The 25,279-nt window shown below is 32.0% G+C and overlaps 1 protein-coding gene across 1 annotated transcript; it reads left to right on the plus strand.

The window, feature by feature from the left end:
* Positions 1–1,950: 1,950 nt before the first annotated feature.
* Positions 1,951–25,259, plus strand: LOC130898693 (putative fatty acyl-CoA reductase CG5065). Its single transcript, XM_057808158.1, has 9 exons — positions 1,951–2,172; positions 11,084–11,302; positions 14,679–14,930; positions 16,152–16,297; positions 17,010–17,119; positions 17,181–17,373; positions 19,461–19,697; positions 21,970–22,227; positions 24,739–25,259. The coding sequence occupies exons 1-9, from the start codon at positions 2,158–2,160 to the stop codon at positions 24,839–24,841; spliced, it is 1,533 nt and encodes a 510-aa protein (XP_057664141.1). The 5' UTR covers positions 1,951–2,157; the 3' UTR covers positions 24,842–25,259.
* The last annotated feature ends 20 nt before the right edge of the window (positions 25,260–25,279 follow it).

The raw sequence follows: 25,279 nt of genomic DNA on the forward strand, positions 1-25,279 counted from the left end.
AAGTTTCTGTATGGTTTGTGAAATTATTTGTTGAATTTTAGATCCAATTTCATTAAGAAATGCGGAATTTCTTCACAGAAACATGGCTTAGTGTAGATAAGCTGGAAAAGTGAGTATATTACAAACTGATGGGAAATGAGCAAAATTCGTAACTAAACTATCCACTGAAACGTTCAAGTCTGTCGTTGTACCTTTCAGATGCCACTGGATTATCATTTTGTAACCTCAAAAATTAATCGCTCATCTTTGATAAACTTGAACTCAACATTGGAAATTAATTTCCAAAAAAAAAGCATACATTTTCTGAAATATTTGGGAGCTAACTGACTAAAAAAACTTCAAAAATACCCAGTTTCTGCTGTATTGGTACACTGAAATAAAAAACTAAGAAAAGCTAGCACGGGTGCGAAAAATTCTATTGCTTAACCCACAGTCGTCATTTTGACGTAGATCAGATATTTTCTTAGATTGCCTAATAACCCAAAGTACAAACGGTGGAGGTCTTCCATTACGTGACTAATACGTCAGCACAATATTTAAATGAAAACTCAGTATGAATAATCGTTACAGCTAATGCTCCGAAGGTTGACCTTCTACTTGGCACTTTACAGCAACAAATATTAACAAACAAATTTAAAAAATTACATTAACGTAGCATACCGTTTTTACAAATACTTTCAGCACAGTTGTCATTCAATAAAATATATAATATAAATAAAAATGTCATTAAATAGATGTTAATTTTAGTATAATTCCTCCTGAACATATGAAAGAGATTGAAAAGGCCCGCCATTTTTTTTTATCTCAAAATACTCAATCAAATTTAAAACAAACTCCTGTGCTCGTGAATGCTGTTTTTCAGCCATTTTCTAAAAATTACTGTTGGTTACTATAGCGTTAGAAGTATAATCAGGCACTTGATTGATGTAATTTTGAAAATTCCACAGGAATTTACAAATCGTACAAAATTATAAACCCTATTTACCACTAATAAGTAGTAAAATAAACATTGTAATCTTCCATCTCCCGTCATTTTAGGTAATAAAAAGTCAAAATTTTACAAGTCAATGATTTACTATATTCGTACTTGCCGATGTAAAATTATATAAAAAGTCAAATTAGTTCATAAAAGAACTTATTATAACAATAAATACATGTTCAATCTAAAAATTCGCTAAGAACAATATGTTAAACAAAGCTCACATAACCTCAAAATACCGTAACGTCAAATTCAACTTTTAACACAGTCAGTTATTCACGTAACGTCAGTTATATTGATGTCTATTTCTAAGATTACTACTGTCCATTCAAAGCATATATTATGTAATACTCGTATATGGACAGTTGGTATGGAGAAAACGTCTCTCTCGTTCGAGAAACTTTATCTATAGTGCGCATGCTTGAGAATGCGCAGAACCGAGCTGGAACCTCGGAGGATAGAGAAATCGTTGTCATTCTGTCATTCGGAACAGCTTCCACGTATAGAAACTGTCCATATAGAAGTATTATATATATGATTCAAATAAATCATTACGCATATCTTGTAGTTGCTCTTGAGAAGAATATAGTCGATCTTATGTTATTTGATTTCTTTTGATAGAAGAAGATAGTAGGTAGAACATATTTGCTCGATAAATCGTAGATTAAGTCACGTGATGGAAGAGATTCACCTTTTCTACTCCAGTTTTGAAACCATTTTAACATAACCTCACAAATTCAATTTCGAAATTTATTTTGCACAGAACATAATTACATTGCTAAGGGATGAGTAATTTATAATTAATAACCCTATGTAAATTTAATAAAATTAACACGCCGCCTTGGTTTTAAAAAAATAAAATAAATAACGTTAGTATAAGTAAATATTTAGCTGCCATATACCCCACCTTCCATAATTTCTTTAAAATGAAAGTAAGTAGATGTGTTTCTTAGAATCTATTAATGGTAAAACTCATTCAATTCCAAGACCTTAGCCAGGTGTATTTGCACTTACACCTTTTCTGTGACGCTTGCGATAGTTTTTCCGCCTTACGGAATTATAAGTGGGGCGATATTTGATTACTTCAATTATATTATAATTAAACGTTACTCGATTACTACCATATAAATATATATACCTAATTGTTAGTGAAATTATAAGTTTGTGTTAAAAGGAAGATGTCACAAACTGAGGTAAGTTTTTAAATTGAAAATAAAAGTAATTATTTTCGAAATTATAAATTTAGAAGTAGATATGTTCATAGTATTAGCATGTATCTGTAATTTTACAAATTTATTTTAAAATATAGTATAACTTTCTTTTTATTATTATTAATAAGCTACCAGCAACTGTTTAGTTGGGTTTTTTGGAAATATAATCAATAATTTTATTTAATATATTTCTATTGATTTTTTTATATTTAAAGATACTTTATATCGAAATTTTTTATTCTGATAAACATATATAAAATCATTTTTATTATACTTATAATATTTTCTGTTTTCTATATAACAATCCAGCCATTTTTAATTCAAGAAACTTGGAATGTTAGAAATATTTTGTGAAATTGTTAAAAGTTTCCACTTATTAACCGACATACATCTTCATAACTTTCAACCCTCGTATTTTTACATCCCCAAGTCTCACATTTCTCACAATATGCTACCACAATAATACACGATACATACATTCATACAAACACCATTAGTCTTCAATGTGTAATTTTTTTTGGCAAGTGGAATGCTTATAAAAATAAAAAGGACGTTGCGTAGATTTCATTTAATGTTTCTTGTTATTTATCTTCTACAAAATGAAATTGTGAGAAAAAATTATTATTAATGCTTGAAATAAATTGTGCAAATTACATATGAACGTGTTTTTCTTAATAATATACGGAAAAACTTGTGAACAATACAAATCGTGTCAAAAATCGATCGCTTCTGTCAATTTGTAATCGGTAAACAAACTCTACAGTAGACCAAATCAAATTAGTACAGCCGACCAAGCAAATATTCTTAAATGGTGAAATACTTCAAGTTACTGTTTATAAAAATTTTATTGGCACAATTAAACTACATTATTGACCAAAATTGTGAAATGACCTATTTAGGGGAGGGTTCCATATTATCCAATATTAGCAAGTAAGTTAAAAAAACAAATGAAACTGTATCCATTACTGTAATTCATCGCTTAGTATTTTGTGGTTTTAAAGTACAGAAAAAAGACAGTTTCTAATAAATATATTTTATTTTGTTACTCTTCTTTTATCTTTCTATTAGTTTTCGTTTATCCTCGTATGATTAGTATGTAAGTCCTAATGTACATTCTTCCTGTTGATTCCGACAGTATTGTTTTTGCTTCTTCTTTCGTAGGCTGTTAATTTTACAAAAAAGTAAATCTTCGATGGAGGAGAGAGAATGTAGAATGACATTTGGCCTTTTACGTTCTCCATAAAAGATTTTCCTATTTCGTTAGTTAATTATTAAGCACTCCCATTTCATAGCCACTTACTTATCATAATTCGTTACAATTTCTAGCTTAGTTTCATATATGGGTGGTGGAGTAAAGAAGAATCATCTGTGTATATGAAAAGTTCATCAAAATGTGTTAAAATAAAGGTGGCGCTACGTTAGCATCAGGGTAAATTTCTTTTAGGTTATATTTAGTATATTCTTTTGTACAATGCTAGTTGTTGAAATTTTCAATAATGAGCTCCGTGAGTCAAAGAAGATATTAAATGTTTTAATTCGACATACTTCAATTCTTCTTTTCTCTACCGTCCATATTTTAAATTTTCTATAATTAATTCTTATTGAAAGTCAATTAACAAGTTACTGAGGGTTGAGATTTTTTGATTTTTCGACTTGTTGGTATTTGATGTTTTGATTTGCTTAGTGAACTTTATTTTATGTTTATTGTTGTGATGTACGATGGTTGATTGAATTAATATGAGTAAAACTGAATGAGTGCGATAATTAAATTTTATTATATTACTTTCATACATTTAGAACTTCTCTTTTACTTGGTTTCGATAACGAAAAATAACTTTTTACGAACATATGAAACGATACAATATGTATCACAAAAAAATTCAGTCTCGTTAAACAGAGATATAGATGGTATATAACAGATGTTGTTTGAAAATGTACAATACAAGAATCCGATTGAAATTATATAAACATAACATGTACGAGGGTTACTACTGAAGTTTTGAAATGGACTAATAAAAAAATATTTCTAATTGGATATGGCTTCATTGTTTTTGAAAATATTCTCCATTAAGATCAATAAACATTTGCTTGCGTTTGAACCAATTGTCGAAGCATTGGGTGCCAAACAAGGACTGTACTCGTACAGCGGATAACCAATCAATTCGATATTTTGACTCGCATTGTCGTAGTGAAGAATGATTCGTCTTCTGTGATTGGTTTCCCTGATTTTTTCGAATACTTCTGACAAAAAAAACTGGTGTATCATTCAGAATTGACCGTTCCATTAGAGCAACGTAGAATGACATGTTCTGTTATTTCGACTATTTATATCAAAGTGCTTCATGCGCGAACAACTTTTGTTGGATGTGGCCCGACTTGACAGACCCATACAGGCGATTGTTGTTTAGTTTCCGGTTTATATGCATTGATCCAAGATTAATCGCCTGTAACGATCGTATAGAAGTTTCGAGTTCAAATTTTTTCTCCATTTCTTTGCACCAATCGGTATCCAACTGTCAAGTGCTCATGCAATATTGAATGTATGCGAGTGAAACTAACACCCGAGCATGCCTTAATCTCATGATATGTCACTTGCAATATCGGTTTACGCACAGCATCGATGTTTTCTGTCACAACAGCCGATTTTGGTCGACTTTCACGAACTTCATCATGTAGCGAAGTGCGAACACGAAAAATTCGGAAAACCAGCGAAGCATGGTGGCTGGTGCTTCATCACCAAAAGTTAAAGAGAGGTGATCGGTCACCGCTGTTGGTTTAATCCACGTCGAAAGTCATAGAAAATCATCGGCGATTTGTTTTTGACCAAGTTGAATGTTTCTAGTAAACTACTTAAATAGCACTAAGATGACAACACGTTCTGAGAACGTTCACCTTTAAAAATGTCAAACTTTATGATGACAACGTCAAATTTGATATTTTCACATCAATGTTGCTGTATCTCATAGCTTGAACTATTACACAAGTGAATTAACATCTACAAATAGAGAAAAACTATGAAATTATGAATAAGTTAAATAAACAGAACGCGACGTTCGGACAATCTTATCAAAATTTCGTTCTGGGTAATATCCGCAATCGTCTGATCTATCTGATTGCTGATTATAGACATAATAATGATTAAAATATGGAAGATAGTAGATAAAGATCATTTTATTTCGCGAACCATGGATAAATATAAGATAAATTAACTTTGTCTATGAAAAATGTTTTTATTTGAATATTCTGTATTGGATTAGTTAACTTGGGAGTTGTTGATATTCATACTGAATATTCTGGTTATTACCACCTCACTACATGACAATGTCTGACGTTTCTAAAACATGTTTATCGTCTTCAGTGATAGGAGATCCTCATTATACACAGAGAAACATTTATTCTAGATTGTATTCATTGACTATAGACCAAGATAATCTTAAAGTAGACATTAAAACGAATAAAATAAAAAAAAAACATGTTACCTAATGAGGGAAAAATTTTCTTCCTCGTCACATACTTTAAAAAAGACTTGCCCAACTCTCCCGACGAAAAAAATTGGTTTGCATAAATTCTGAAAGAGAATGGAATTTTTTATCGAATAAACTTTAGGCAAACCATTCCATACTATGAGAGAGAAATATTTATCGATTTTTTTAATAATTAATTTTTCCAGCTTTGCAAATCTATCATGTTTTCAATTCCTACAGTTTATAGAACTATCAATTTTCATAAAGTCATGTACGATATGAGGGGACTTTTTAGATTGACAGCTCCTGGACTAATAATAAAATTCAACGAATGGGTTGTACATGAATGAAATCTCATCTTTTCAATTGATCTTACATGAATTTAAAAATTCTTGAATGTATCGTTTATTGTTTAATATTTCTGTACTTGTATCAATTGAGTGATTGTCTGTTAGGTACCTATTATTATTTTAGGTTAGTTGTTAGTTTCGTATGGTCTAATTGTGTTAGTTTATATAATACTATCAAAAGTTTAGTAGAATTTGATTACGTAATGACGAAAGTTGTCTAGCCTCGTGGTTGCCAAATATTTACACTTCCCATCATAATGGTAAAAAAAATATTATTTTAGAAATACATATGTCATAATACGTGAAAGCAGAAATGATTCCAAATAATTTTAACATAATTTCGAAATAATTCAATACATATGTTGTTTCGTCTAATGCTTTCGAATACAACAAAAAGTTAATATTCGGAGTTTTTTGTATAAATTGTATCGTTACGAATAGCCAGAAAGCTTTATGGTTTAGAATTGGTTGTATATTGAAGAAAAATTTCAAAAAATTCATTCTTTTTGTGAACCTAAAAGCAGGTTTCTTGTTTGGATAGTTAATTAATTTTTTCATATATAATGACACACATATCCACGTCTTCAGCCAATATAATTATTTAATAACTGATTGTATTTATGGATGGATATGATTAACTTGTACCAAGTAACGGTTGCATTAGTTTGCAATTAGTTTCGAATGGTCAATATGCCATTAAAAGCCAAATTTTTAATGCAGGTTATAAGAAAGTATTTTCTCTGCATTATAAAGTATTTAAAAACAAATTACTATTGAAGAATTTCAATAATATACCTGTTTAATATCATTGATATAAACAATTTATGGCAAGGTTACTCAGAAAAACCGCTTACGCAATTTGTGGTACTTCTGCGAAATTTCCTAATAATATCACTAATTATCCTGTTGATATGACGTATTAGTTTTTGTAACAATTAACGACTTTATTAATTATTGGAAATCTATAAATAATAAAGAGTAAACATTCCATTTAATATTTGATTAAGTACTGTTACTAATGATAATATTTACGTCAAATTAATCAGTCAAACCTATTAATGTTAGTTTCAGTTTTTGAAGAATTGTTCAAGAATCAATTATTCTAATTGAGAATTTTTTCAAGGAACTTTACATACCGACAGCCTAATTATCAGAATGCGTAACTCCTTTTGGGTGAACTTTACAATAGCAAGTAAAAACTATTTATTTTTACTTGAAATTATGAATCTAGTAGTAATAAATATAAAGGAATTCAATTTTTCAATGTATTTCTAAATTTGCAAATTACATTATTAATAAAATTGACTTATTTGGAGTTACGGAGTGCGAGTGGAGCTAGGACTTTTTATTGTTTTTATTTATATCTTTGTTAACAATATCATCATCATGTGGATGTGGATTATGGGTATCGCTTTTGGCGCTTTAAATCCTTTTTTTTTTTGACCTGAATTACTCCTCGTTTTCTGATTTTTATTTTTTTATAGTTATCGTTTGTTTTGTCTGCTTTTGTTATTATTTTCCATTCTTTTCGGTTTCGGCATTTTGCCCTCCAGTTTTCTATATTAAGTGCTCTTATGTCCTCTTCTATTTCGTTTCTCCAAGTCTTTCTCGGCCTGCATCTTCTTAGCTACAATGGGATCCATTGCGTTTTTCTTTTGATCATTTCAATTGGTTATCTTCTCAGTATGTGCCCGGCACAGTTGCTTGCTTGCTTTAATTTGTCTCACTATATTCTCCTTTCCCAGTTCTCTGTCTATTTCTCCGTTTTTCTTTGCTCCTCTTTCTCCTTCCTGTGTTATGTTTGGACCTGTTATAATTCTCATGATCTTTCTTTCTGTTCTTTAATTTCTTTTTCTCTTTTGTTAATTACTGTTGTTTCCATTGCATATATGATTACTGGTCTTATTAGGGTTTTGTACAACTTTATTTTGCTTTGTTTGGTTATATTTTTGTTTTTCCCAACGATATTCCTAGATAGTTAAAGGTCGATACAAAATTGTATTTGCTAGTTTTCAGTTGGTTTGATCTCTGTTCTAGTTTTCCTCCTATTTTCATGTATTTTGTTTTTTCTGCATTTATTTCCAGTCCGTAGTTTCTTGCTTCTTCTTCTAATTTGTTGGTCGATTTTATTAATTCCCTCTGTCCATTTGCTATGATCGTTACTTCATCTGCGTATGCTACTATCTGTATTGCATCTGATATAATGTTCTTATTTTGTAGTCCTGCGTTACTCACAATGCCTTCCAGAATTATGTTGAATAGCGTTGGTGACATTGGGTCTCCCCGCTTACCGCCCTTATTTGTATACGTTTTATCTTATGTTGTACCTTGGAATGTCACTTTAATGTCACTCTTATTTAGTATTATTTCTATGAGTTTTATCAATTTTTTTAGATATCCTTGTCTTTCTAATACCTCTGTTATTTTCTCTCTTTTTATTGAGTCGAAAGCACTTCTGAAATCAATAAAAACTATTGTATTTCCCTTTTATATTCTGCTGTCTTTTTTATCATTTGGTCTATAGTGTGGATTGCGTCTATAGTTGATCTTCCTGGTCTAAAGCCGTTTTGTTAATCCCCTAATTCTGTCTCTGCTAATTCCTTCAATCTTTTATTTATTGTATTTGCCAGTATTTTATAGGAGGTATTTAGTAGCTTACAATATACTGGGTAATAAATTTTAGGAAAAAGTCATCGATAATATTTTTACAAAAATTTCTTACTCACACACGAAGTTCGAGTGGAGCTAGGACTTTTTATTCTTTTCATTTATAACTTTGCTTACAATATACTGGGTAATAATTTTGTGAAAAAAGGCAAGAATATTTTTACTAAAACTTCCTATTCACAGAGAGTAACAATTTTAATCACAATCAAATGTGTGTATTAAAAATGAACAGAAAATTTTCAACAAAACTGTTAGTATTATTGATTATTTAGGCACAACCTTTAGTTTTAAACCTATTAATTATTTTTATTAATTATCTTATGGAATATAAAACAAAGATCCTTTATAAGTCTTCATGAAGTCTTAGGTACCTAGTAGTTTAAGAATCAATTAACTTTAACTTTCTATTTAAAGCAGTTTCAAACTTACATACATCAGATCTCATAGAATATATACAATAGGTTTGATTTAAATATCGTATCTTTTAAAGCTTGTAAACGCAAATATTTCTCTTTCTTTATTTTTAATTTTGCCGAATATAATTGAGGAATGTTATGCCAAGAAACGGCACATATTTTTTTCATTCTGATTCGGAGCTCTTCCCACTCAGTATTAGTATAATCCAATTTGTAAACAATCTTTCCATCAAATGTGTACATCAGAGGTTTTATATTAGTCACTGTCAGCCATATGTCCATAGTCTTCTGGTACATTGATTTTTTTGTGTCTCAATGCCCTTTCTATAACAGAATGCATGCTATCGACAATACCGCATTCCTGTTTTGGTAAGTACAGCCATCACTGTACAATATCAGTTCCTGGTCCACACCTTTCATAATATGATTGATGAGTTTTCCTAGAGCAAAACTGAACTTGGGAGTTAAGCATTTTCCGTATTACAAAATGGTGGCCATTCGAAAAGGAAGTTTCTAATTGAGTATGCACTAACTTACTTACGTGTGCAGACAAAGCCGCATCGAGTGTTTCCGCACTAAGTAGGACTTTTATATAGTGCGGACGTGTGGGCCGAAGCCCTAAGAATACTGAATTATCAAAAAGACAAGCATCTGAGAATGATAATGATAGGGAAGTGAAACATCATACAATAAAAAAACAGTTGATGTACGTCAAAATGGCGGCCGTGGGGTAAACAATCGATTTTCTCGTATGTACCCGTGTTAGCTTTTCTTGATTTTTACCGGTAGTGAGAGTTGTTTTTGTATAGTTCTCTTTTGTTGAAGAGGATACTTTTCAGATCTGTTTAAGTGGAACTAATACAGTTTGAGCTGAGTAATTTCGAAGTTTTTTTATTTAGCTTTTTTAGTAAGTTTTCCACTGTTGCGCTCAAGAGTGAGCACTTTTTAAGGTTGCAAATAAGTAATAGCTCAGTGGCATCCGAAAGGTGCAAGGACAAACTTAAAAGCTTTACGTGGGGTTAGCTCCCATTCATGAGATAAAAAGAATTTCAGTTAGAATTCTGCTCATTTTCCACAAGTTTACAATATACTTGCTTTTCTGACTAAACTTACCGCTCATTTATACTAAGCACAACACTGCATAGTAAAAAACAACAACAATTTTGTACAACTTTTCAAAAACCATTTCGTAATAAAACTGGAAATAATAATCCAACAAATAACTTCACAAATAATTCAGAAACATATGGCAAAAGCATTTGTTTACCCCACGGCGGCCATTTTAAAATGAACATCAAGTGATTTTGACAATTATTCGTTAGATTGCGCAACACAAAATCATAAGCTGATTTTATATGAAAACAGACCTAAAATTAAGATGAATCATTATGAGAAAAATTGATATATTCATTAATCTTCGCCTATGATGTACAAATTGATTCGACACAATGGACTTTACCTTTTACTTGTGTTCTTCGTTGAATTTCAAATGTTTCTAATATTATATGTTGCTACAGGAGTATAAAGTGTGTATAAAGCTTGAGTATTTGGGATTAGAGGGAGGCTTCATGTCCTAATCATTCATATATTATTCATATATCATTGAAGCATTATTTACATCATTTTATTTCCTATAAAAGCACATTGATCCTTAATTACCTACATAATAACTATGCCCATATTGAAGTGTCTATGTATTTCTTTCATTTATCAAGGCTAATACTTTTACGTTGAATTCTATTGAGGTAAAAACTTTGTAACTAGGTTAAGTCTATTATATAACTATCATCAATGTATATATACAATTACATAAACTTTCATTTTGCTGATAGTTAAATGGAAAAGAAAACTTTGAATAAATTTGTTATAAGTATTAAACGCCGTTTAAACATACAGTGAGCTTATAATTTTTTTAAACACCAAATGTACGAGTGGAGGACAAAAAGTTCTACTACTTTCTCTTACATGTTTCAAGGAATATATTTATCTGTTTCAGTGCCAAAAAATGAACGACATCGATATGTATCCAGATCGAATAGCGGAACTTTACAAAAATAAGACTATATTTATAACAGGTGGTACAGGATTCATGGGAAAAGTTCTTATTGAAAAATTGTTAAGATCCTGTAGCGGTTTAAAACAAATTCTTTTACTGATTAGAACTAAAAAAGATAAGAAACCCGAGGATAGGATCAAAGACATCATGAATGACCCGGTAAGCTTAATTGTGTGATATATCAAACCCATTTAGGCCGATTCATAAACTCGATTTGGCTTTAAAACGTATAAGACCATTCATAGTTGCCGTTTGACGTCGCTGTCTGCCGTTGGTGACTTTCACGTTCGCTGCAACTTTCGTCGAAAAGAGCCAATCACATCCATTTGCGTTTGTCACGTGATTTTGCCTAATGCTTCCAACAATAAAAAATTCTTCGTTATTTTCCATAATATCGCCCATTTATAGTGGATAACAAACAAAAACACAAAGATATTACGAAAACACAAAGCAGTACACACGTCAAAAATAATAACGAAATTTTTAGGTTAACGTCAGCTATGTCAGGTTTATGAATCGGCCTTTTATCTCAACTGATGACTTAATCGATTGTACCGGCAAGTAGTGTCTAGTTTGTGCTCTTCTAAATATCAAAATTGAAAAGGATTATTATGTTTTTTTACTATAAGAAAGGGCGAAGCGTTAAAAAATTATCCCCATGCGTGGAACTAACTCCTGATCTGTCAAAGAAGCACAGAGGCATCGTTTTATCAATTCCGACTTTTTTTTGGTCTTGGACGTACTAAATTATCCTCATCCGTAATAAGGCGATCAAGCAGCAGTCTTCTGGGACTAGCATTCGATTCTCTTGCTTTTGTAACAGGTTTTCTGGAAACATTTTTGAACAGAACTTTATTATCTGGCTTTTTGTCTTCTTTCGTCGTCTTCCACGTCTCCATAACTGGTTATGTCAATTCCAAAGTAGTTGAATTTAATTCTTTATATGGGATAGGGGGGGGGGGGCTATCACATTATAGGATAGAAAATTTGTTGTTTTGGGGTTTTCGTACAAGTATAGTGATATAACTCGCTTGTGATGTTTCAAAGACATTGAGGAAGATATGCCCCACATTACTATATTACATTTATCTATTATCAAACATCTAGATTTGATAACAAGTCTCAATTTATGGGTTTTTTATATGGATAAATATGTACCATGGTATTAACATCTTGAATTAACAGCCGTATTTGTCTTTATATCAATAAATAAGATGTTTGTTTGAATCTGAATATTTTATTTGAATATAAAATATGGATATGGATATTCGGATACTTATTTTGATAAATAAGTTAATTATTCCGAGGTTAACAGAGAGTTTTTCTTAAGATTCACTTAATTGTATTGGGGACATTCTTTTAAACAGACCGTTACATGCTTTAAATTAGAATGTATTTGTTAGAAGCTCTACAGTTATAAAAACAATTTTGCAATAAGAAAGTCGTAAATGGTCACGTTGTTGATAATCGCCCAGAAAAAATTTCGACATTTCATAGGTTATTAGCATTTGTAGAATAACTATGCAGGCATGGGGAAAAATCGTATGATTTCTAAATAATATAATAAAATTGGAATTGTTTTATGTAGTTCACAATTAGAAAAAATTATGGTAATCGTGTTTTATTGAAGATTTCATTTATTTTATAACAAAGTTTAGATTTTTAACGTAGAATGCAAACTAGTAGTCTAAGAAAATGGGTCCTCAAATTCTAATTCTGGGTAATTTACAGAGTTTTCAATATGAGAAATTTAGAGGTGTATTTTTGTGAACTTTTTGTAATCATCCCCTAGAAATGGGAGAGAAAAATGTATAAACAATATGTTTTGTGAATTATGGAAAAATGTAAGAGTTAGAACAGAAACTTCAAATCAAAGTTCTCAAAAATCTTTCTTTTACAGCTCTAAACAATCATAATATGTTAATCATGATAAAATATTTTATTACATTTGAGCTATTCTTAAAAATATCGTAATTTTATATTAAAATCTGAATTTTTATAGCTATAATCACCATTACTGAAGCTCTAGCTACCCTAACTTTGTAGATATCGAAAAAACTTTAACGGATTATTTTTGTGTAAAATTGAAAGATCTACTACTATGATTTGACATTTCTTTTAAGGTTTACCGTTTTTCCAAAGTTTAGAGAAACTTTTCATAATCATCTTTTTTACCCTTACCTGGATCACACATTATCTATCTCATATGCAACGGTTTAATGTGACTATGAAGGTCAACGCCTAACCCCATCACACAAAAACGGCGCACCGGAAATAGTATATCAGGAAATTTAATTGGCCAGCCCATTCTCTTGATCTCAATCCATTGAAAACACGTCAAATCTGTTACTAGGGCCATCCACATCGCATTTCAATGCACAAACGTGTCAACATGTTATTGAAACCGAGTTTCAATCAAAGTTCAACATGTTTCGTTATTATATTTTGTTGACGAACTTAAGGCCGCTTGACATGATGCAATAAAACGTGCAATGCAACGCAAGTCGCAATATTTCTTGATCAAAAACGTGCGCAGATGAAGTTCAACAGTCTAGTTACTTCTTTCTTTGTCATTTCACTTAGCTATGTTATTTTTAAATTGGTTTGAACCGGTCACAAAATATTAAATGAAATTTGACGTTAGGAATTTGTTTATTTTACTTCTGGAAGTTTTGATTGGGACAGTCATCATCCTGTGGTAAAATGCTTGTCAAATGACGTCCAGTATTAATATGTGAAATAATTTAACTTTGATAAACATTGCATGCAATTTATTGCACGTTGTTTTGCACCATGTTAAGCTACCTTTACATACTAGATAATTCTTGATTCTCCTAGTTTGTAAAAATTATTCATTTAACAAGAATTAGAGGGGTTGCAATACTTTTGATGTTGTGTATTTGAGGTTATGTAACAGAAAAATAATTTTTTTGGTTACTTTCTTAGTTTCTATGTCTACAAATCCTATAAAATAACAATAGGTGATTCAAATTTGCAATATAACGTATTTAATTATAAGAATGCTGTTATAAAATTGTGTTTCTAGTACGAGGATGGTCCAAGAAGTACCTGGCCCAACAAAGAAAACACAGAAATTTTGAAAAAAAATATATTTTTTAAACGTTATCTTCTTTTATCTCCTACACTTTTCCAATGTTCAATAAGTTCGATACCCTCTTTATAATAAGAATCGTCAAGCTCCTAAAAATAGTCATTAACTATTTTTTTTATGTTTACAAATTCACTGAAAACGTTCACTATTAATAGCTGTCAAACAAATACTAAACAACGTGACGTTTTCAAACTTGAAACATAAGCTGCAGAGATTGTGTACTTTCTAACGCAGTGGTATATTTCAAGCAACTATCGCCATCTCTAGGTAAGGGCAAGTACTTCCGGGACCATCCTCCTGCTGTAGATGAAGATAGAAGGGCTTTGAACGCACTATCCCTTGATTTATGTCAAAATTCATTTCTATATATCGTTTTAATTAAATAGAATCACTTAATAATAGCGGTGATAATATTTTTTGTAGCTTTTCGACTTGTTAAAAAAATGTAGAGGACCTGATATAATAAAGAAAGTTGTAGCCATACCCGGAGACGTAACTCTACCAGAGTTGGGCATATCCAAAGAACACAGACAGCTGATCGCAAATGAAACAGATTTCATATTTCATTTGGCTGCTACTATTAGATTCGACGAGCATCTGAAGAAAGCTGTGATATTAAACGTCCGAGGCACGAAATTCATGCTAGATTTGGCCAAAGAATGCAAAAAATTGATAGTAAGTATACACGACATTTGCTATATTTTTAATGTCGCCTGAAAAAATTTTCTAAAAGTTATTAGTTTTGATATTCACGTAGAGAAAAATGTTTTCATTGTACGTAAATATGAAAAAAAAAAAGAATTTAGAGTGAAAATAAAAAAACAATTAAGATATCCGATGAATAATTATGTAAATATTATTCTGAAAATGATCCATCCCTTGGAATAATTTGTAGTTGTAATGTTTATTGATTATTTATACTGATTTGTTGAAAAATTAGCGAAATCTACATCAATCAGTTCAAACTATACTTGAATTTATTCTTTAGTCAATCTACACTCATCTTTATACGTTGTCCTCTTTTTGAATAATAATATGAAGAAGTTCTAATCTTTATTTTGATTGAATAATAATATTGGTAATAAAAAGGTTTATAAATCGGGATTGAACCAGTGATTGTACGCGAATTTCTAATTCCTTCCTTCTGGAGTACTGAAAGAGAATAGAAAGTACTTACGATTCTTGAAAAAATCCTTGGGTTTCCATTGAAATTATCCTGGGAAACTGAGATTTTATAAAAACAAAAAACAAGTCCTGTCCTGAAAGGATTTTCTTATTCCTGTCATGTTTATAGAACGATAATTTAGAAACAAAATTTGGACAAGACAGGAGAGTTGCAAAGTTTCTAAGGGTTAAAATATATACATGAAACTGAGAGGAAAATCATCGATTTTCCGTGATATTCTGAGTCCTGTCAACTAAAGCTATTGAACATATTTTGGCAGGACACTCCTGTCCCTGGGCCTCGCAAAATTTTTCGGAAAATTCTCACCTGAGACCGTGAGAGACCTTTTATGTCCCAGATAATCACGGCTTCGACTTAAAGAAAAGTCAAAACGTCAATTTTTATCTATCTTTTAAAAATTATTAAGAAAACTAATTTTGAATCAGAAGAGACGTAAAATCAAGAACATTTAGAAACATATCAAAAGGTCTAAGAAATAAAAAATTAAAGAAATTTATATATATACATATATATTAACCCTTAGAACCCTTGCAACTCTCATGCCAAAAAAAATTTTGTCATAAAATCCATGTAAACCGTTGGAAATATCAGTTTCCCAAGAAAATGTCAATGAGAACTCAAGGAAGCTTTCCACGAATCGCAAGTACTTTCTATGATCTTTCAGTACTCGAAAAGAAAGAGAAATTTATAAAATGCTGGTATATTTTCAGATATTTTCTCATTTATCCACATCCTACTGTCATCTCCACGAGAGGGTACTTAAAGAGAAAATTTATCCTCCTCCTGCAGATCCATACCAAGTTATGAAGACTGTGGAATGGTTAAGCGACGATATTATTGAAGATATAACTCCAAAGTATGTTTTAGATGCCTTTCGTTTAATTTTATTTTAATTTGACCGTTTTTATGATCAATTAATTATATCTAAAAAAGTCTGTTCCATAAAGAAATCAGTCAAAGAAGCATATCAAACTCTAATTCGACAAACAAAGATACATTTGTATAATATTTGATGATAGTTCATATTAGAATAGTGGGCAGCCAAGGGTGTGAAGCACATAGGTCCGTCGTGCTTTTCTTAAAATTACCGAAAGCTCATGTCTTTTGAAAATCCGATCTGGTCCTTTGACGACGAATTAAGATATGATTTTCAAACAGCCGAAAAGGGAGAAACTGCTTGGTTCCGATTCCGGATGGAGAGGCTGCGTCGATGGAATCCAGCAGCTTTTCTTCCATGTAATCAGTATCCGGTTGCCCTGCTTAACTCGCGGCCAGCTGCCAATGCGATAAATCCTGCGTTGTCAATCGGGCTCTATTGACGATGCAGCCGAAAAACAAACCTCAAATGAACTCCACTTTCGCCAAATTTTAGACTTTCATTATAACCGGATAGGTCCGACTTCGCGGTCCATGTCGGGGACGAGTTCCTAACAATATTGAAGATTGAACCCTGAAAACAGTACAAAAGCTCATTTTACATGTATAAAGGGACTATACTAGCCCCAACTTGTTCAAATTTATTACAAGAGGGTGTGTCGCTTGTAAGACAATATTATTTTATCTTTCAGAATATTAGGAGATATACCTAATACGTATGCTTTTACAAAAGCTCTAGGCGAATCTTTAGTAGCAGATCAAATGGATAATTTACCAGCTATTATTTTAAGACCATCGATAGGTAATGTAAAATATCTAGGAATAAGTTATATAAGTATCTATATGTAAATATCATTTTTCAGTAATTCCAGTATGGAAGGAACCTATTCCTGGTTGGACTGACAACATAAATGGTCCTGCAGGACTATTGATCGGTGCTGGAAAAGGAGTTATAAGAACTATGTATTGTAATTCAGATGGATATGCTGATTTTTTACCGGTAGATATTGGTGTGAATGCTATCATTGCTAGTACATATGATTACGTCACTTTTGGGTGAGTTTTTTTCTATGGGATAATCACAAAAACAATTTTTTTCTTCGTTTCCTCAATGTCAAATGTAATTAAAGGCAAAATCTATAGCGGTAATCCATTGGGTAGTTTATCTCAAAATATGACCAGTGTTTAACTGTTTATAGATACATATATTTCAACTAGACCTTAAAGAAAGTAACAAAATGTTTAAAGACGGTAATAAAGTCTACCTGTCTGCTCACATTCATTTTATTTACCAGATTTAACATCATCCGACTTTTGGTTATGCAAAAATGTTCTAAAAATGTACGTTTTGATACATGGAGGGACCACGAGAGAGCAAATGAAAGCCATTTCGAAAAAAGCCTACTAATTATACCTTGTAGATTATAGATCGTACAGAGGGTAAAGTTACACTATCTCAAGGTCTATTGTATACTTTCAACACAGCTGCTTTTCGAAAAGAACATTTGAAGCTCGTCTTCCAGTTGCAGAGTCCATAAAACTGAAGTATCCTGGTTTATTCGATCCAAAGAGTTTCCAAGTTAGCTAGGATATTGTTTAATCTTAAAAACAATTAAAAATTTGCAAAAAGTTGATAAATCTGTTTGTTGAAACAGACTATTGGGATAATGGAACGTTTGCGATGCTACATGAGAAGAAAAAAACTTTTATAATGGACGAGAGATTACTTCTTTCAACATAGCACCATGCTATGATACAAGTCGTATATTTTTTGGCACCTAAAGTCTTTCTGTCTATTCTTATCCACTTTATTCACCATATTTAGTACCATATAGTATCTGGTTATATAAAAATGCTAAAGTATGGAAGATTTGACACGTGACCACAATAGAGTAGGTTAAAGCCTTTCGACGAAAGCCTTCTGATTATGTCTTTTAATATGGTAAAGCTACAATACCTCAATGTTTATTTTATAATTCCATCACAGCTGCTTTCCATGAAAACCATTGAAAGCTCATCCTCCAGTTCCACAGTCTTTATAAACTCATGTATTAAGATTTTCCCTTTCGATGAAATCTCCACGTTGGCTTTTAATGGCAAAGCACTTTGTAACTTGTTAATTTTCTTACCCACAAAATCTGTACAAGTCAATTTCTGTTTGAGATAGTCTCATTAGGTGCTTCCAAAGGTATCAAGGTCATATTAGAAAACCATTAAGAAGATAAAGTATATTTTCGCTAAGATCCAGATATTTCCTGAATCTCACAGTAACCAAAAGAACTTTATCGAGTGGTCCACTCCTATAAGCAAGGACCAGGTTTTTCTTACTTTTCTTCATTGTATCACCAAAAGTTTCAAGTTCAATGACAAGTTTTTGGACTCCTTGATTGGCAAGTATCTTGGACCAGGAACCTATGAGATCTTGCTTAACTTATTGAATTTCTTGTAGGACTCTCAAATAAGCTTTGAATCGAGGACTTTGGAACTTAAACTATCTAAACGATCACTATGTCCTTATCATTCATCTTTCCTAGAAAGTTTAAGTAATATATCATCATTTTCAATTGTTCTTTTTGCTTAGGATCGTGAGGAAAGATTTTTTGACGTTTATTATCTTGAATTGGATCTTTTTTAATCACCTCTTCTTGCTTTACATCGGGGTGAAAGATTTTTTGACGCTTATTATCTTGATCTTTTCGTTAGAAAGATCTGCTACTAGGATTTTTAATTTTCATAACTTGTACCTTTCTTAGATATCCTAAGAATCTCCTTATAGGTGATTTATCACTAGGTGTGAAATCTCTAATGATCTTCAGTGCCCTAGTTGGACACGTTCTTATAGTTCATCGAGGGTTTTCCTTATAATACTCTGACTTAATTTGGTACTCCAGAATATCACCCCATGAGTGATTATGAGTTTTAATATGGTACGTCGTCTACAAAGTAGTATTTAGAGCCTTTATTAGTTTTCTACTTTCAGTTATGGTTTTAAGTATCGATAAGTGCATTGATAATCAATTGTAGTGTTTAGATACATTTTAAGTGTTTGTTTGTTTTTAATCATAAAAAGATTGTTCCAAACTTTATTTCGTCCTTCGTCCTTATACCATCAGCTTTTTTTCTAACAAAATTCAATTTTACAGAAAGAGAAGAATATACAATTTAACAAGTTCTTCAGAATACAAAATATCCTGGTCGGAAATAATAGATATAGGAAGGGAAGTAATAGAGAAAAAGATGCCGTTGAATAACGTTGCGTGGTATCCGGGAGGTTCGATGAAGAAATCCAGATTGGTTCATAACATATGTTTTTATCTATTTCACATATTACCAGCCATATTGGTCGATGCGCTTTTAATTCTTTTGGGATACAAACCAGTGTAAGTTTTGTCTCTTATTTAACTGAAATTTATTTTCATTCAACAGATGATTCAATTAATGTAAGGACAGTACTTATTACAACAGCATTTTCGCTCAATCCCAACAGGACTGAAATGGAATATTCTGGATTGCCGTGAGACGGTTTAATTCCTAATTCAACAAAACGGATCAACTAATTTTGTGTTTTTTCCATTTCTAATTAACAAAATAACGAGATGAAGTATCAACAGGAAGTTGAGCATTAAAATTCAAGCTGTGATTCAATTTGTAGTCTAGTCGAGGAGTGTGGGATAATCTGGGGTGTAAATAGACTAAGTTCGTTACATGTTAGTTTTTCTATACCTTCTCAGATCACTCTGGACTTGAAATTAAATGGAAACGTATCGCATATTCTTCGTATATACTGTTATCCAAAACTCCACGAAATCGATATTCAACTTGAACACATTGTTAGTGTTCAACCAACCCCTGGTTAAAAAACTAGCGGAAATTCTTCATCAAATTGTTCTGCAATCTCTTACATTCCTTCCATGGGTAAACTTATCAGCTTTGATATTATCTATTATAGACAATAAACACTAGATTGTCTTTCATATTATGATGGTATATGGTATCAACAAAGTACTTCTTCCCTTATTACACTAAAGTTTGGACGAGGATAGTCCCAGTAGTAGCATGAGCCCAACGAAGACCAGCATCGCAGTGGTCGACCAAATTAGGTGACGACTCCAGAAATGTTGAGAAAATCCACGAAGCGGTATTGGATGATCGTAGACTGAAAGTGCGCAAGTTAGCATATATCGTAGACATTTCAAAAAACTGAAAGCTTAAGCATGAGGAAGCTGTGCGCAAGATGGTAGCCGCGTTAGATCACAATTGAACAAAAACATCGTTGTGAAGATGTTTCCATCGAGTGTTTGGTAATGTTTCATACAAATAAACCTAAATTTTGGCGCCGTTTCATAACCGTGGGACCATCACTTCACACCCAAAACAAAAGACCAATCAAGTCAATTAACTGAAAAGGGAGAACCGGCTCTAAAGAAGGCAAAAACCTTTCAATCCGCGAGCAGCGTTATGGCGTCAGTTTTTTGGGATAATTTTCATTGACTATCTTGAGAAAGGAAAAACTATCAATGGCGATTATTATGCGAACTTATTTCAACGCAAGGTTCTTGTGATACGGCCGGTATTATGGTGGTATTTACATTGTTGTCAGGTCTTTCCTTTTTCCGGAAAAATAATGAATAATGTTATTTCAAATGGACCAATTATTTTGTCGCCTATTATTCCAGCTCATACATTCAGTTTTTCGGGATATTGGGTGAGGGATTGACGCATCTAACGAGGATTGTTACGTGATCAGTATCTACAATTATGCCGATTTACGTTTCCATTAATACAAAAGTGGCATCCCCATCATTAGGTCTGCAAACTCTTCACGTCTATCAAAATCGTCATCTGACAACTCTTGAACCAAAGTTACTTTGTATGAATGTAATTTATTCACTTAAAATTTTCATTACGGATGTTTGCGAAATATTAAGTTTTCTGGATATTTTTCTGGTACTCAACATCTAAAGATTTGTTTCCTGTTGCTGCAGTTTTTCTGCGCCCTGATTTGCATCAATCTTTCACTAAACCAATTTACAGAGTACAGACTAACCGAAATCACTTGTTATAGGATTAGATAAAGATATTGTTGACTCCTACGCCTATCACCACATCCTAATATTATTAAAATATCAATTCGTTCTTTTTCAAATAAACGATCCATCATGACCTTCAATAAACTTTCAACAATAATAATTTATTGAACCGTAAATTTGTTATTGTAGCCACCTAAATGTATTATTATAACTTCGGCACAAATGTAGCTATAACTCCGAAGTTATGGGATTTAGGTATAGGGAACATTATGGTGTTATCTACATTGTTGTCAGATCTTTCCTTTTCCCGGAAAAATAATGAAACTTTGTTATTTCAAATGGACCAATTATTTTGTCACCTATTACTCCAGCCTATACATTCATGAGAGTATTTTTTGAGGATAAATATACTGGGCGTTTCAAATAACAAAGTTCATTGTTTCTCCGGAAAAAGAAAGATCTGACAACAATGTAGATAACACCATAATACCGGCCTAATCACAAGTTCCTTGTACACAAAAATTTGAGACATTCCACACATAAAACTCCCTCTCTATAATAATAAAAAAATGATTAATTTACGGTTAAAAAACGTATTGGAATTATTTATTTTTACTTTAAGATTGATGCGTGTGCAAAAAAGAATTTCTAAAGGTTTCGAAGTTTTCGAATACTACGCTAACAATCAATGGGACTTTGATAATGAAGATTCTCTTAAAGCAAGAGAGATTTTGAATCCAAAAGAGCGACAAATATACAAATTGGACGGTGATGGTATAGATTACGTTGATTATTTTACACATTGCGTTCATTGTACGAGATTATATATTCTTAAAGAAACTGATGATACTATTCCTGCCGCAAAGAGACATATGAGAAAGTGAGTACAGCAAAAATATTTTAAACTTAATTAAATCATTAATAAATTATTATTTATATACTCGTGGCCATAAATAACGCACCACCCTTTATTTCAATATCAAAACCTAAAAAAATCTTATGGGTTTCTTTTTTTTCTATCACAAAAAGTTAAAGTATCCTAAATGCTAGCGATAAAATATAGGAAATAACTGTTTTTCTGGTTTTTTAAAATTATAATTTTATGCATATTTAAATGTTTCTTTCAATGTATTGTTGTGTTAATGTCGAGACTAGTTAAACAAAAAATGAATAGAGTTAGGCAGTCAAGTGACAGTTAGTTGGACAGGGACAAAGTTATCGTGAAGTGGCAAACCTGTTTCCAGTACACCACACAACAATTGGCTGTCGAGAGACCGGTTCACATTCTAGGAGGAATGGACAAGATTATCCTTCAGTTTTAACTGCTCGAGATTTTTTGCAATTAAATTTATTAAGAAATCAGTCAATGACAAGTGTCGAGCTCAACAGCCTTTTACGAGAAGTCCGAAATGTAAATATCTCTATCTTATGATAGATCAATAAGACGACACCTTCAGAATGCTGGTCTACACACCTACGCACCATTGCTAACCAGGCAGTATCGTATTGCTAGACTAAGATTTGCAAGGCAAATTGGTGCCAAGTTTTAATTACTGAGACAAGAATCAGATGGACGTAAACAAATTCGAAGACAGCGAGGAGAAAGATTTGCGCAGTCTTGTATCATTCCCAGGAAGCCGTTCCAAGGAGGGTCTATCATGTTTTAGGGAGGAATTTGTTTTGATGCCCGCACAGAATTAGTGTCTCTTCCTAGACCCGCCCTTAACGCAGCAAGATACATAACTGACATTCTTGAAAATCCCGTCGTTCCGTTTAGGCCATTTATTGGTGATGATTTCCGCTTAATGCATTATAATGCTAGACCACACGTTGCGGCAAAAGTAGGAAATCATACCCTGGACTGGGTCTGGGACATTTTAAAAGGCCGCATTCGTCGTTGAAATCCATCTCCTCAAAATTTAAATGAGCTTGTGCAAGCGGCATTAGAGCAAAGGGGGAACATACCTCAAGAAGTGATACTGCACCTAATTGAAAGCATGTCCAGGAGAATGTTAGCAACAATTACATCCAGAGGCGGAAATACACGCTACTAGCGATTTAAAAAAGGAACGTTATTGTTTAGAATGCTAGTTTTATTTATAAGAAGATTTGGTTTCATTGCAATGTTTCTATTTTAATTTTTTCACTCATTAAAAATCACTCAAAATGAGTACAAATTTCTTATTATTGCGTCAAAATGATGAACACTCTTATGATAAAACATGTCAACCTTTAAGATGGCAATTTGATATATTCACTTCGGTGTTGCCATATCTCAAGACTTAAATAGCAACCGTCGTACTTTTTCAATTAATAGTCATTATTCAGTTAAACCATCCTCGTATATTATTTTTATAATTTTTTGTTTTGTTTTGATCTAATTTCGGTCTATGAAATTATAACCTGACATTCGACAACTAAATATATGAATTAATAGAAGATTAACCACTTGAATATTCAAATACAATGTTCTATTATCAATTTCGGTCTAAGAAAAGTAGGACATCCTTGCCCACGGGTGATAAAAATCGCGGGCGTAATGTACTATTAATCATTTTTGTGTTTTCGTTGCGTAAGATGTCAATATCGATTTGGGGTGCATTCCACTAAGCATTCACGACCACGATCTTTCCCGTTTCACTTAGTCCAAGTGTTACAATCGTAAACCCGTTGAGCGTTGAGATAAATATTAACGAATGGCAAAACAGAAAAAATAAAGTGAAATTTTTAAGAGGTTATGTTATAATTTGTAAATTATTGAATTATTTAGCGAAGTGCTTAACCGATTTACATTAAAATAAAATCAAAATATCTTCTGCGACTATAGTAAAATATTTGGTGGTGCATCAAAAGAACTTATAATATCCCACACCGCACCAATTAATGAGATAGATTCTCATGGTTGCGATCTGTGTTGCTTCAGTTTTGAAATTTCTTCCATTTTTTCAACGTTCGCTTCGACTCACCTCTTGACAACGGTTGTGGTGAACGTTAGTCGTGACGTCATCAGTGACATACTGAACACACTGTTTACATACGACATTCACAATTACACTGTCTGAGGTGCGTTCCGATGACCAACTTATCGTCTTCAGTAAACTGGTTTACCTTCAGTTTCTGAAGACGATAACTTGGTTATCGAAACGCGCGTCAGAATCGAGTGTTGATTTAGTGGTGGTATAAACAGTGTATTCAGTATAAATATCACCAACGGTTCCAGAAATTTCAACTTAGTCGTGAAGGACATTATCGTCGCGACCACAAAGGTCGTAGTCGCTTTGTGGAATGCCCAAAAAATAACTTCAGGTTCCAGGCGCCGTGAACGCTTAGTGGAATGCAATGTTGATGAGTGTATTCATATTGTAATCACTTATTTTTCATTTATTTTCAGTATGTGGTACGTCGACAAAATTTGTAAAGTGACCTTTATAGTTGGAATGCTATACCTATTATGGACCAAAATAATAGTACCAACCTTTAGTTTATTTGTTTAATTATTGTATTTATAACTTTTAAAAGTATATATTTACAAAAAAAATGAAGATTTTTGGGACATTTTTTCACTTTATCCTATTTACCTAACCTAACTTAACCAACCTAATCTAACCTAACTTAAACTAACCTAACCTATATATATATATATATATATATATATATATATATATATATATATATATATATATATTTGATCATTTTCATATCATATGATATCATAGATATCATTTTTCAAGATATTTCGACGTCCTTTTATCCTGGAATTATAATTTTTTGAGATTGACGTAATACGTTTAGTACGTCACGGACGCCCATCAAACTTTTATACGGACTACTTGGTGTTATTTGCTAAACTGTAGATAAATAATAGTTTTTTAGATGATATTTGTTTTGTTTATTAATAAAGATTTTAAAAACTATTTTCTTTTATTTTTTCC

This window comes from Diorhabda carinulata, chromosome 10 (genome assembly GCF_026250575.1).
Source record: "Diorhabda carinulata isolate Delta chromosome 10, icDioCari1.1, whole genome shotgun sequence".
Lineage (NCBI taxonomy): Eukaryota > Metazoa > Arthropoda > Insecta > Coleoptera > Chrysomelidae > Diorhabda > Diorhabda carinulata.